At 44.4% G+C, this 13894-nt stretch overlaps 1 protein-coding gene across 3 annotated transcripts in view; it reads left to right on the top strand.

Moving 5' to 3' along the window:
- The first annotated feature begins 3 nt into the window (after positions 1-3).
- Positions 4-13894, top strand: part of srcap (Snf2-related CREBBP activator protein) — a 36103-nt gene continuing 22212 nt past the window's right edge. For 2 of the 3 annotated variants that reach the window (XM_061028921.1, XM_061028919.1), the window contains exons 1-12: positions 4-222; positions 2971-3047; positions 3407-6252; positions 7783-7824; positions 8142-8399; positions 9534-9719; positions 9875-10015; positions 10267-10459; positions 11500-11669; positions 12045-12138; positions 12829-12918; positions 13592-13765. In XM_061028921.1, coding sequence (XP_060884904.1) covers positions 3646-6252; positions 7783-7824; positions 8142-8399; positions 9534-9719; positions 9875-10015; positions 10267-10459; positions 11500-11669; positions 12045-12138; positions 12829-12918; positions 13592-13765 — 3955 coding nt within the window. In that variant the 5' untranslated portion in view covers positions 4-222; positions 2971-3047; positions 3407-3645. The remainder of the gene's footprint in view (positions 223-2970; positions 3048-3406; positions 6253-7782; positions 7825-8141; positions 8400-9533; positions 9720-9874; positions 10016-10266; positions 10460-11499; positions 11670-12044; positions 12139-12828; positions 12919-13591; positions 13766-13894) is intronic. The other variant, XM_061028920.1, reaches the window with a different exon arrangement.

Here is a 13894-nt window from a genome sequence, read left to right as displayed (position 1 = left end):
CATTTCGCTGCGTAAAGTCTCCTCCCCGCGACCGCTACATTCTGCGCCGAAACCCAGTCTCTCCCGGTCCGTATATTAACTTCTTCCCACGGACCTAGTGGTACCTCGTTGGGTACCGGGAGACAGTTTGGATTACTGGCAATACGGATTGAGTGCGATTTTACGCGGATGACGACTTCTTCAACGAGAATTTAGTAAAAGAAAATTGGTCGGAAATTTCAGGTAGGTGGGAACTTAAGATGGCGGCCTTGGGAGGGAGGGGGGGCAAGGAGGAAGTAATGGGGGAATTGAGGGGGGGTCTCAGACTAACGAAAGGACACAATCAAACTGCATTTTGCTCGGTCGTCTGTTACGGGGCATACTGCGATAAAATTGGTTGACACTGCCGCGAACTATGTCGGAATGACTGCAAGAAAAGCGACAACACCGTAAAAGATTAAAATAAAAAATAGATTATCTTACATATATAATTTCCTTACTGTCGCTTCCAAAGTTCCAGCCGTTGGGCAGTGGGGTCCCCCTTAATTCCCCCGTCTAATCATTGCAAAATTTATATGGAACTTTAAAACAGTGTTTTTTTGTATTTTTGCATATCTACGCGGAAAGTAATGTGTATTTGTTGTTGAAAATTAATTATTTAAAAAAATACATCTTCCGAGAAACAGATTTGACCCCACGCAATGACGTCACGAGTGATTGTCCCCCTCTGTAGTGCATGCAGAAGCGGGTTTAATGCGACTTTTCACATGTTTTGTCTCATATGCGAAGCAACTTATCGAATTTGTCGGCACAAAACGGGCTTTTATTCCTGAAGCAGGGAGCAGCATTACATAACCGCGGGTGGGATGGGGCGCCTGCGCATCGAATGAACGCACCCGACCAACTCTTGTACCTTTGCTAGTTAGCAGGCTTTCCTTTAAGTGCCACCCAAGCAGTGTGTTTTTGTAAAAGCTAGCGTTAGCCTGCTAGCCACACTAGCACAAACCGGTGTTATGCCGAGAAATGCACGCCTGTCGAGAATTGCACACACCTCGCCAGGACAATACAAAAATATGGCAGACACAGTTTCTACACTACATCCACTCTGTAAAATACTATCCTGCCGTATTTCGCATCCACCCTTAAAAAAAATCACTCCACAGACACTTTAGAGTGTAACACTGTTTGCAGATCATATTCACGCAGGCTAATTCTACCGAGTCCACAGAACAATAAGGACACTCAACTTTATTAAGTATAAACTTCACACACTTTGTTATCAAAGAGCTTGCCCGTAGAGATGAGATTTACATCGTTTTGTAACACTTCCGCGGGGTGCATGCAATTTTTTTTTGGAAGGGACGCATTTCTCGACATAACACCGGCAGTCTTAAAAGGCGTTAACCGTTAAATTTTGGGGATTTTTGGGGGAAGAAGCCGATCATGAGGTTGTGAAATCATTAGGATAGGAATGAAAAGTCGATGTGTTCATCTTCCACACGCAGCCAAGACCCACACACAGCTAAATAAAGATGCTAGTCCACACACAACGGTTGACATTTAGCAGCAGTTAGTACAGATTTACGTTAAATGAATGACTGGAGGCCCTTCCGGTGGGCGACTGCAGCAAACGCAACTTGGAGCTAACGGAGGTAGTGCTGCTTCACGGACTGTTTTATTACCGCTGCAGATATATTTCCCCCCCAAAATAAAATAAACATATATAAAAATAATGGAGCAGTTATCGGTTTGGCTGGATATCCTAATGTTCTCTCTTGGTGACTTGACATGTTGCTCATCGTCCTACATATTTTTGTTTATTATTATAAATTATTTCAAATATTTTTTCTTATATCTGATTATGATTTATTTAAAAAAAAAAATGTTTTTACATTTTACAAAAAATACATTTTAATACATTTAACAAAGCATATAACAGTCAAACTATATAGGGAAAAAAATCCACTCCCCCCAACCACCCCAACGGGAAAATAAATAGTTAAAGAAAAGACAAAACAAAACGCAAAACTGGGTAACAAATTCAAAAAACGTTATTTGTCCCCGGGGGAAATTCAAAGGCACACAGAGCAGTAAATTAACAACAGTGCAAGTACGAAACATTTTAACCTAAATATAAATAAAATAAAATATAAAGTGTCATAGAGTCATCATTACAAACGACATTATGTAATCATACACAGCTTAGCATCACATGGTATCGACAGTTAGGGACATATCACCTTTAAGTTGCCAGAGTTTCTTAAACTTCAAAGTCCCTTAAGAATGTTAACTTACACAATGAAAAAGAAATCAGATCTGGAATCCCTTCCTTGCATTCTTAAAAAAAACTGAAATCTAGCAGGATTGCTCGAAAGATTGAGTGCTGACTTGTCGAAAATTCTTGTTGTTTTGATTTCTGGCCCTTGTTGAATTTTTTTTTGTCCTTGCTCCAGATTGTTGTCTGCTTACATTTGCCTGATGTATACTTTTGGAAAAGTTTGATTTTTATTTATTTATTTTTTATATATAATCCCCCCTAGTCTTGATTTATGTTTGAATTAACTTGTTCCTGTGTATTTTGCTGTTGTATGTTCATCCTCTATAAGAGTTTGTATACATTTCTTTTGTATGTTTAAAATTTGCCAATAAAGACACATTAAAAAAAAAAAAATATATATATATATATATTTTTTTTTTAAATAATAAAATTAAAATGAGAAAATTTAAATAAAATACAATTTTAAAATATTTATATATATTTTTTTTTAAGTGTTTACTAATAATAACACATCCATGGAAATTCATGCTAGCTTTAGCTCCTGTCTTTTTAAAAAAAAACTTACTATAATCCTCACACTGGATCAAAGACAAAAAGCTTCCTACAAATAAGTTTCCAAAAAAGAAGGGGGGGGGGGGGGGGGGCGGTATGTTGTTGCTCCTCAAGTTTAAATGATAAAGTTGCCAATCAGTTTGTATTTGTTGCTTCCTCAGAATATGTGGAGGGGAGCCTAATTTCAGCATCCTGGAAGTAGAAAGCACAGAAGATCTGTGTCTCACACCACAGACAGGTGAGAAGTTTTGTGCATACAACACATTGTAACTGTGAATGTTACATCATGTCCAACCTTTGTTTATAGCTTAGTTACAGACTTTTAAGGCTGAGGCAGTAAGTAAGTTTAGTCTGACGTTGAAGTAGATATGTGCTATGCCTTTTTGTCTATTTTAGGATAGTGAGTTGGACGACTAGTAGGAGGTGAGGAGAATACAATGTACTTTATTTGAATAAAAAATAACACAGATACAGCACAGTGACTGTCTACTTAATCACCAACTGATTGTTTTTATTTGAGCCGAGTTATTTTCTACTTTACTTTTTAAGCCCCTCATGGTCCTGACTCATTGTTAAAAATCTGTATCCCCCCTATAGCTGCTGTGTGTAGCCGGGGCAGCACAGAGGAAGGAAGCTCTGGGGAGGAGGCGGCGCGGCAGCCTGCCCCTCCGGCTGTGGATGTGCTGGGTGGCAACCCCCAGGCTGCACAGAATGTGGCAGGGGAGTCACCTCAGCATGCCCCGCAGCCGGCCGCAGCTGCCCCCCGCCCAGTCCCTCCGTTCACCAACCCGTCCATTGTGCCACTGCCGGAGAGCAACGACTCGGCACTCCTCGGCATGGAGAGCACACCGCCTCCAACCACCTTGCCTGAGACTCTCCCAATCATCAGCGTCTCGAAAGAAGCCCCCGCTGCAGGTGTTGCAGTTTCCAGACCTTTGCCGACATCCCTCGATGAGGACTGTAGCTCCTCTGCCGAGATGCAAAGGCTTCAAGCTCCCCTTTGTCCACCTCTCACCCCGGATACACAGATTGACAGCACAGTGCAATACGGGTCACAAACTGATAAAGAGAAAATCCTCTCAAATAGTCAAACAAACCAGACTCAGCCACCCAGAGAAGCCGCTGGACTTGTGGTCATTACAGGGACAAAGTCGGTCACGTTGGAATATAAACCAGAGACTGGAACGAACGTGGAGCTCGGTGGAAAAGAGCACACAGGCGGAAATATTCTCTTTCAACCCCAATCTCAAATCTACTTCAGAGCCTCATCTCCATCTGTCCCCCAGTCAGGTGTCAGTTTTAAAGTCCAAGACACAGAAGAGCACGCGGCTGTGGAGCGGTTACCTCCGTCGGGTGTTGCGGAGCAGGACTCAAAATCACCGCCGCTCCCTTTGCCGTCGTCGACTGACAACAACAGTGAGATTAAACAAACTGACATGTCAAAAACACAACCTCAAACCTTCAAAGAACTCTCAAATGATACCAGAGAAATACAGAATGCTAACTCTTTGGAATCAGTTGAGATGCTTGTTGACACTTCCTACAGAGAAACACAGCCTCCAGCAGCTGAAACACTCGAGAACCCAAAGGCGAGTGAATCAATTTCCGCGTCACTCGTTTCTTCTGGAAAAGACGACTCCTTGTCGAGCAGCGGCGAAGGAGAACGACAAACTGACGCCTCCTCCTCGTCTGACGTCACAACGCTGCCCGAGTGCTCTTCCACACAGGAGAGTTCGCCAGAACCCCCTGCTGCGACCGCTCTGTATGACACGGGCGTAGTCGTCTCGCTGCAGGAGGAGCAGGAAGCGGAAACAACACAACATCCCTCCGACGACGACGTCCCCGCGACAGAGACGCAGCTGACCGCTCGAGAAATAGTGGTGGTCAGAGAGGAGGCTCACATCAGCGGGGACTGGTCGAACGTGCACCTGAACCAGAGTTACCTCGTACAGCATGAAGACGGCAGCATCTCCGAAGCTGCTATCGTTAACGAGCTGAGCTCCACCGGGGAACCAAAGCTGTACGAGGAGAGCGTTCAGGCGGACATGGAGCTACACTCGCAACCCGTGGAGGTGTATGAATTCTGCAGCCTGGTCGAGGAGGTCGCCGAGGAGACCATCTGTGTGAGTAGCAGCGTACAGATACCTCACTCTCCAGGATACGAGGTGAACTTATTCAACGCGTTATTAGAGCACTCCGACGAGAACATCGAGTCGTCCGTTCAAACAATTAACGCAAGTGACACTATCGTGATTTCCCAGCAGCCCTTGCCTTTATCACTAGAAGTCAATTTAACACAGGCTTGCTCTAGCACCAGCAGTTCTCATAATTTGTCCGTAGTGAACACGACAGTGCAGCACTTGGTATTAGAAGCTAACCCGGCTGGTGAAGAGGATAACTCGAGTCAGGTTTGTTTCATTGAAGTAGCTACTGTCGCACCTGAACAGGTCGACGCAGCGGAGCGAACGCAGGTGAGTGTCTCTCCTGTCTCCTCCAAAAAACAGGAAGCGGAAGCAACAGCTGGTGGATTATCTCTCGTATCCCCCGTGGTTACTAGCGAGGACATCTCGGAGCACGTTTCTCTTGTGGAAAGTCCGACCCCGGGAGAAGCTGTTGTGAACACGACGGAGGCTCCATCGCAAAATGTGCCCACAGAAACCAAACCGGAGGTCTCCCGCACCCCTCACCTCTCTGGTGTTGTTAATCCAAAGCTGCTCATTCTTAAGCCGGGAGCAAGTCCTCTCCTGAAGCACCCACCCACCCTTTTGGCACATGTGTCCAAGCAACAGAGCGCCGCCGGCAAGCTGGCCAATGCCCACAGCTCCTGCTCTGGCACAGCGTCTGAGGAGTGCCTTCCTCGAACTGTCCCAGCAGCAGCAGCAGCAGCAGCAGACTTTTTATGTGCGTCTGTGGCTCCTGGCAGTGACAAAAATCAGACGCAGTGCTCCGTCAATAATACTCCGGCGGCAGCGACGGCACTGCCTGCGAAGGTGCAGCAGCCCGCAACGAGCGGCAACAACGGCGTTCACCTTCAGCAGACGACGTCGGTCAAAACCACACCTTCAACGAGCAAACCTGACAAAGAGGCCTTAACTGTTTCTGAAACTTCCACGTGTGGAGCGGGCGATCCTGCGTCCTCACCTGCTACGCCTAACGCCCTTTACACGCTGACAGCATCGGCGGAAAGGGAAGGGGACGTCGTGGCGTCAACGAGCCGGGATGACCCCGTCAGCCGCCCCGACTCCCTCTACATGGAGGAGGAGAGCGAAGACATGGAGCAGGAGGAACACATGGAGGCGCAGGAGGCCGCTTCAGAACAAGTTAGCAGTCCAGAGGAAGGCAGCGACGACGACGACGAAGAAGAGGAAGAAGAAGAAGAAGAAGAAGAAGCCGATGAAGACAAAACAGAAAGTGAGATGACGACCCCCGGCTCGCCAAACAAGGTATTTTTTTAATTCAGAATATCAGTTTAATAATGTTACAGATGAGTGTTTTTTTCCACAGAAAAAGAAGAAAATTAATTTAGAAAGTTGCGTCATCAGAAGTTAAGACCAAACAAAAAGGACACATTGACGCTTTGTGCCTCTTTACACAAAAAGAGTTTGTCCTTGACTGCCGAGATAAAGAAGTTGTGTCAGCCGCAGACAGAAAGAAAGCAAAAGCTCAAGTAAGAACAATGTTAGAAAATGTTCATTCTGTGCCGTTAAATCTTTTCGATAAGATGATAATGAAACGTGATTTTAGCGGCTTTTGTTGGAGCTTATGGTTCAAGACTTTTTGTTCCTACAATTTAGTGTGGTAATGAATGCAACAAAAAAAGCATCAAATGTTGGTCAGGTCAGAATCTGCATCCTGACAAAGAAATGTACGATCTGAACAAACATTTTTAGGTGTATGTGATGTGCGTTGCTCAGTAGTTAAACTTAGTGAAGGGGTTTGAATCCCACATTTCTTCATCGTGCTGTGTCATATCAACCTTTTGGTCAAAGATGTGTTTGCTGATGTCACGAAGTCTGCAAGGATATGCTTTTCTGTAGGTTAAACTCAGCGACTTGATCCATTTAATTTCACAAAAACACCTTCATTTTTCATCACTTATCTCCAGACATACGGATGATAAACAATCGTTTCTTTCTACACAAAAAATATGAACGTGTCTCCAGTCAGGTTGACAAAACATTCAATACTTTGCTATTTTTTGATACCACATGTTTTAAAACAATACAATTTCTGTGATTTAAATAATTGATAGTATTGAACCGTAACAGTGCTTTAAAAGAAAAATGACAATCTTCAGCCATAAGTTCAACCAAAAGCTGCTGCTTTCACACTAACGCTAGAAATGTTTCAGCACCTAAACGTTGCAGAATATCAGTTTCATTTAAACCAATAAGAAAGTTATAGATGAGGGTTTGGTCCAGACACAGCACTCTCTGTGTGCAGGAGTCTCCCAACCATTTCTGGTAATTAAAAACAAAAAATCGCCTAATATCAGTTTCCTAGGACTTCTTTTTCTGATGCTGTGTTTTCAAAACAGATCTCCAAATTGTTTGATTTTTCCTAGTATCAAATCTAAATGTAAAGTTCTGGTATCATGACGACCCTGGTGTTTACTTTTGCTGTCACACTCGTCCGCTTATCTTAAAGATGAGGATATGATCATCGATGTTTTTCATCTTGAATCGTTGATTCTGAATCAAAACATTTAACTGCTTTGACGGATTGTTACACCCATATTCTGAGTGCATGGCGTAACTGTGTGAGCTGTAAATGAGCTCTTCACCTGAAAGACAAGTTGTTGAGAAGGCACGTCTAAAAAACACAACGGAAATATTTATTATTAAAAATAGCTACGCATCCGTCCTCCTGCATGTGGTTGATTATTTATGTCGCTGGTGTGAACAGTGTTTTTATCACCATCATTTAGTCTTTCCTTTAAGTTGGCCGCATGCTAAGCCATGTGTGTTTTCCAGCATGGACAGAGCAGGACAGAGAGAAAGGCACTGTTCCTCAAGGTAAGTGGTGGTTGTCAGACACTCGGCCAGGTTCACTTCCAGCAGGATGTTCACAAACACTTTCTAGTGAGGAGCACTTAGACTTAAGATCGGCATTACTTTGCTCTCTTTTGCTTAGTTCTGCATGAGGTGAAAACTGACAGAAACCCGCTCACAGGCAGTTTTTTTACGTCTAAAGCATGGCTTGATATACTTCTTTATAAATGCTTACTTTAACCTTCTTTTGCATGTTGCTTTTACCTTTTTGAATCTATCTGCTTTCACCTCAGTTAGATTCACTTTTTTATAATAAACTCCTCTTCTCCCTCGGCCTTCAGGTACGCCAGTGGATAGCAGACAGAGTCACCGTGAATTCATCTCCCGCCTCACCATCCACCTCCTCTCCTTACCCCGGACCTTCGCCCAGCAGCGATTGGTCCACGCCCCGACGGGAGAAGTCCTCACCTCTGCGAGGCCCTAGCGGGAAGTTTGTTTCACCTTGTGCCGGGGGCTACAGCTCCTCCTCTTCCCCTCCCGATCAGACCACGCCTCAGCGATCCCGTGGACACGCAGACATGGCCGAGCAGGCGAAACATGTGAGTGAGCCTTTTAGATACACTGGAATCCGGTTTATTGCCAAGTAGGTTTTACACTTCAAGGAATTAGCTCTGGTTATTTTTGGTGCATTATAATGCGAGATACTGTATGTGCAGTGGGAGTAATGGATGGAATGAACAGTTGTGTAGGAAGCTGCAGGATGATGTTTATTGCAAATTACAGACCGTGTGCACTGAAAACAGAAAACACTAAAGTCCAGATTTTGACCAAATCAAAACTAGGGATGCATCGGTTCAATATAAAAATTATAAATAATGTCAGTAGCCGATGTTCATTTGTTGTACCAAATCACTTTGATGCTGGTGTCTACTTCACCTAACTGCTGATTCAGAGGAGAGTTTTTTTAAACGGTAGATGAAGTCGCCTGTTGGACAAATTACTCTGACTTTGTTTTCATTCTCAAACACGAGAGAAAATGTTGCATTGTGGGAGTCTGACATCCAAACATCTGAGGTCATGATGGTGCATTAAAAGAAAACGGTGGTATACCATTCAGTAAACAGAGCTTGTGGAGAGCTGCTTTGATTGAAAGACTCCTTAAATTAAAGTCAACAAAGTGACCTGCGGAGGCGGGTAGCGTGACTCGTGGACTGTGGGACCGTACTTTACAACTTTCACCTTCTGCTGAGAGCTCAACTACCGTGCTGTAGCTGGTAGAAGCTAAATCCACAAAGATGGAAATAAGAGAGCTGCACAGAAACTGCACAGCTGAACACAATAGAAATCATCACTCAGGACGACAGTTTAAACCTTTTTTTTCTCTTAGTGTAACCCCCCCAAAAACCGACAACGGTGTGACTTCTATTTGCACTGCATTAATCGCTGTAATCTTTACATCTGCTTTGTTGTGAAATCACCTGACACCACATGAGACCATGAGAGGAGGTGCATTGCTCCCTCTGGCACACATAATAATCTAAAGATCCTACTTTGTTTGATCATTTATATTCTCTGTTCAGGTTATTCTTCTAATCGTGTTGTGCTTTAAACTTGGCTAGGATTTTAAAAAAGTCTTCCAGTCAGAGCTCGGCCTGACTCAGTAAATCCTGTGAGCACATTAATGTCCTGCATCAATGAAACTCTAACCGGTCTGGCCTTTCTGCGTCCTTCAGGAAGCTGATATAGAGCATCGAACCCAGTCACTGAAGCGAGAGGGCTTCTGGTCAATGAAGCGTCTCACTCGCCTGACCGAGCCGCCGCGACCCAAAGTTCACTGGGAGTACTTGTGTGAGGAGATGCAGTGGCTCTCGGCTGACTTTGCTCAGGAGCGGCGGTGGAAAAGAGGGGTGGCCAGAAAGGTAAGCGACTCATGAAAGAGTGGTTTCATACTATGAGAAGAAATGTTTTTTATAAGCCTGCTGCTGCCTGATCAGGCCGACTCGTTTTTCCTACTTAATGTCTGACGCGGTGTATCCTATAAGATCTGGATGTGTTTCTGTGTGTTTGTATCCAGGTGGTGCGAATGGTGATGCGACATCACGAGGAGCTGAGGCAAAAAGAAGAAAAGGCCAAACGGGACGAACACTCCAAAATAAGAAGAGTCGCCTCCTCCATTGCAAAGGAAGTCCGGGCTTTCTGGAGCAGCGTTGAGAAGGTACAGACGACTCCCAAAAACCAAGCAAACAAAACATTCTGTGCAGTTTGAACGGATCTGCGTTTGATTGCTCTTGTGACGGAAATAAAATTCACTTGACTTTTTAGGATAGAAACTTGCACACTGACGGAGAATATTTACTTGCCAAAGGCGCCTCGAGATGCCCAGAATTTGTCTCTAAAGGCTTCATTTTAGTTCCTGTTAACACTTCTAAATGGAAAATTGCGCCTGTTTTTGTTCTGTCCGTGAAGGTGGTGCAGTACAAGCAGCAGTCGCGCCTGGAGGAAAAGAGGAAGAAAGCTCTGGATCTGCAGCTGGACTTCATCGTCGGCCAGACAGAGAAGTACTCTGACCTTCTCAGCAAGTCGCTCGCACCCACCAGACCCGCTGAAACGGTCCCGACGACTCCCCCGAAATCAGTCGCGCCTCCGGCTGATGAGGACGGTGAGATTTTCTCTTTAAATCAATGCTGCATTGACAGACTGTCTTACAGGCTCACTTGTCCCCCATGTGATGTTTCTGACATCAGAAAACTGATTCATTGGTTCAGAGAGGAACGTTGTCATAGCTACACACCGATGTCTGACTCCTCTTAAGCGTCGACGGGGAGAAAATGTTCCAAGGAAACAAAAAGCTGGTTGTTATCTCAAGGTTATTCAGTGTATAAGAGATTCAAGCATGTTCTCGCAGTTTTGTGCGAGTCAAACCGGTTTACCCGAGCTCACAGAAGTCTATTCCACTTTTAGTCGGTGCATTAAAACACCGCACTGAACATTCACACGCTGCTGTACCTTCCCAGCGCTGCTCTGAAGCGGTCAGGTGTGAGACACGTCGAACCTGTTAGACTCGTCTGCTGCCGGTTTTCTCAATGGCAGGTGATTCTTAAAGTACAGAGCTGGAACAGAGCCTTTGTGTTTCACCTTAAGAACCGGATCAAGTTAAAGAGGACATATTATCCTCCTCCTCCACCTTTTCAAACAGTCCCCCTGTGGTCTAAATGAAACATCTGTGCTGTGCTTTGGTCAGAATATAACATGAATCAAGCATCAGAGGAGGTTTGTGACCCTGTATAAACCAGCTCTCTCAGAACGCTCCGTTTTGGTGTGTGTGTCTCTTTAAATGCAATGAGCCCCGCCCCCTGAGTTTTCCCCGTAGACATCACTCCTCTGTAGTGAGAATAAAAATGGCGGATCTGCGCAAAAGTTTTGCTCTAGGCTGGGGGTGGAGTCTATGGGTGGAGATACCAGGGGAGGGGAGGGGATTTCGTTTTACCAGAATCCCACTGTGACATCACAAGGAGAGCACATTTGAAACAGAGCATTTTTCTCTGTGTTGTAAGACTTATGCAGACCACAAACAAAGACCTGGATGGGTTATTTCACATTTTGTAGACACTCAGGTTACCAAAATAAATGTTCAAAAACACTGTAGAAGTGGATTCTTCATAATATGTCCCCTTGTGCTGTTCTGTTTTCTTTCTGCAGACCGAGACTTTGAGCCTCCCTGTGAGGAGGAGGATGATGAGGAGACCATAGAGGTGGAGGAGCAGCAGGAGGGAAACGACGCTGAGAGCCAGCGGAGGGAGATTGAACTGTTAAAGGAGGAGGGCCTGCTGCCCCTGGACCAATTACTCAACACCCTTAAAATGCCACAGGTACCTCTCCAAAACCTGATGGGACTGGGATTGATTTCTAAAAAGTTGAGGACTGCTGAGTCTAGTTTTAAATTACTTTTTAGGTGCACACTCGTTTTCAAACTTTCACATCTTGTCCTGGTTCCATCTTCCTGTCCATTTCTTAAAAAGTTAGCACGTGCTAAAACTGCTAAAACCTTCCAGATGAGCCTCTCTCAAATGATAAATAATACTTCTTGCATTTCAAAGATGTTCAAACTCCCCTGTTATATGAACCAAGACTTCCACATAAGAGAATAATAATTCAATGCATAATTGATACTACAGATCAGTGAAATGGTTTTTACCTGAGCCTCAGATGCTTTCGTTAAATCACTGCATCATTGTGCTTCATAGGAGTCGGTCTCAGACGAGGAATGCTCCGATGAAACATCGTCATCGGTGGAGGAGGAAGAGGAAGACGGCGAGTTCAACGCCAATGAAGAGGATGGTGAGAGAGTGCTTTGTATCTTTTATTTATTTATTTATTGAAACTTGACTTAGCAGGAAAGTGTATGTGGAGTGTTTTTCATGAGCGTCCTGGCCAAGACAGGCAGCAGCACAATAAAGAGTTTCAGATACAAGAAGAAGAAGATATACTTTATTAACCCCTCGAGGAGGAATTAAATTTTACACTCTGTTGTTGAGACATGCTTCACACACAAAGGCTGAAACACACACACATGCACAAACAGGATCATGTGAACATGCACTAATGGAGAGATGTCAGAGTGAGGGGGGGCTGCACACAGTGAGCGATCCTGAGCTGGTGGAGTGGGGTTCGGTGTTTTGCTCAATGGCGCCTCAGCAGTGTTCAGGAAGTGAATTGGCACCTCTCCAGCTTCCAGACCAATTTCCAGATTCGGCTTGAACCGGCAGCTCACTAGTTCCCAACACACAAGTCCCTACAGACTGAGCTGCTGCCGCCCCGAGCAACAAGCTGCCACGCATACAAATTTAATAAAGATACATAATCATTAATGTATGTGTTATATTTAAAATACAAAAGGAGCAGCCAACTTTCTGTAAAGTTTGTACACACCTCAAATCTGTGCAATGAAATTAAATTAAAAAAATAAATCTTGGGTAGGTTGTGAAAAAAGTGTCTTACGTTTTTGTTTTTACCTCTTCCACTTTTCAGCTGAGGACGAGGAGGACACCATAGATGCTCAGGAGAAGGTGGAAGGAACTGTGGATCACGCAGAAGAGCTGGACGACCTGGCCAAAGAAGGTACTCATTCATAAAAAGAGAGAGAGCGTGTTCATTCACGTGTCGAGTAGCCTCATTGTTGTCGCTGCTTTGAAGGTTTTCAAGGTGCTTCTCCCTTCGCTTGATGAGCTTCTGTTATGACTGATCCCTTTGTGTATAATAATCACTTACCTTACTATAAATGAACGAGGGACACTTGACCTATTCTGTTTAAATGGCTGTTCAACGTGAGCAGATTCTGCCTGAAAAAGCCTTACAGAGGATGTTTTTTTTTTTTAAAAGTTGCAGAGGAGTGAGGGAGCAGCTTCTTTAAGAGCAAAGCCTCCTGGCTGTGTAGGGAACTTCAAAAGTCTCAACATTTGCATCCATGTTTTCCTTACTTGCATCTTTCCCCTCCCAAAAATATACCAGTAAAGAGGACAAAGAAAATCTGTTCCAGTTATCAGTGAGAGAGCAGAGGTCTGTTACCTGTTTAAACATGCACATGAAGAGTCTTGATTTATTCTGAGCCCTGGTTAGAGGCATGCAAATCACTTCTCCTGGCACATTGCATTTATTTTTTCTTCAATATTCTGCTTTGCATTTGTTCATATCAGCTGCAAAGTACCGTCACTCATATCCGAGATAGTTCCGTTAGAGATCCTGGACCGGCTTTTAAACATCTAACCTGACATCTCTGCGCTTCCTCTTTCAGGAGACATGAGTGTCGAGGAGCTGTTGGAGAAGTACAAAGGAGCGTACGCCTCAGACTTCGAGGTTCCCTCTGCATCGGGTTCTAAAGCGAGCTCTGATTCGGAGGTGTCTGGGGACGACGAGGAAGAGACAGAAGAAGACGAGAGCGACGCAGAGAGCAACTCTTCCTCCTCAGGTATAAACCAGCTCCCGGGGAAATCAAAGTAACCTCATGTTGACTGTTTATTTTATCTGCTCTTTGACGAGACGAAGGTGTGAGGGGAACGTTTCCTCGTCCGTGCTTTGACGCTTTAAATACATTTCA

This window comes from Labrus mixtus, chromosome 21 (genome assembly GCF_963584025.1).
Source record: "Labrus mixtus chromosome 21, fLabMix1.1, whole genome shotgun sequence".
In the NCBI taxonomy this organism is placed as follows: Eukaryota; Metazoa; Chordata; class Actinopteri; order Labriformes; family Labridae; genus Labrus; species Labrus mixtus.
This window is presented reverse-complemented; position numbering and strand designations above follow the sequence as displayed.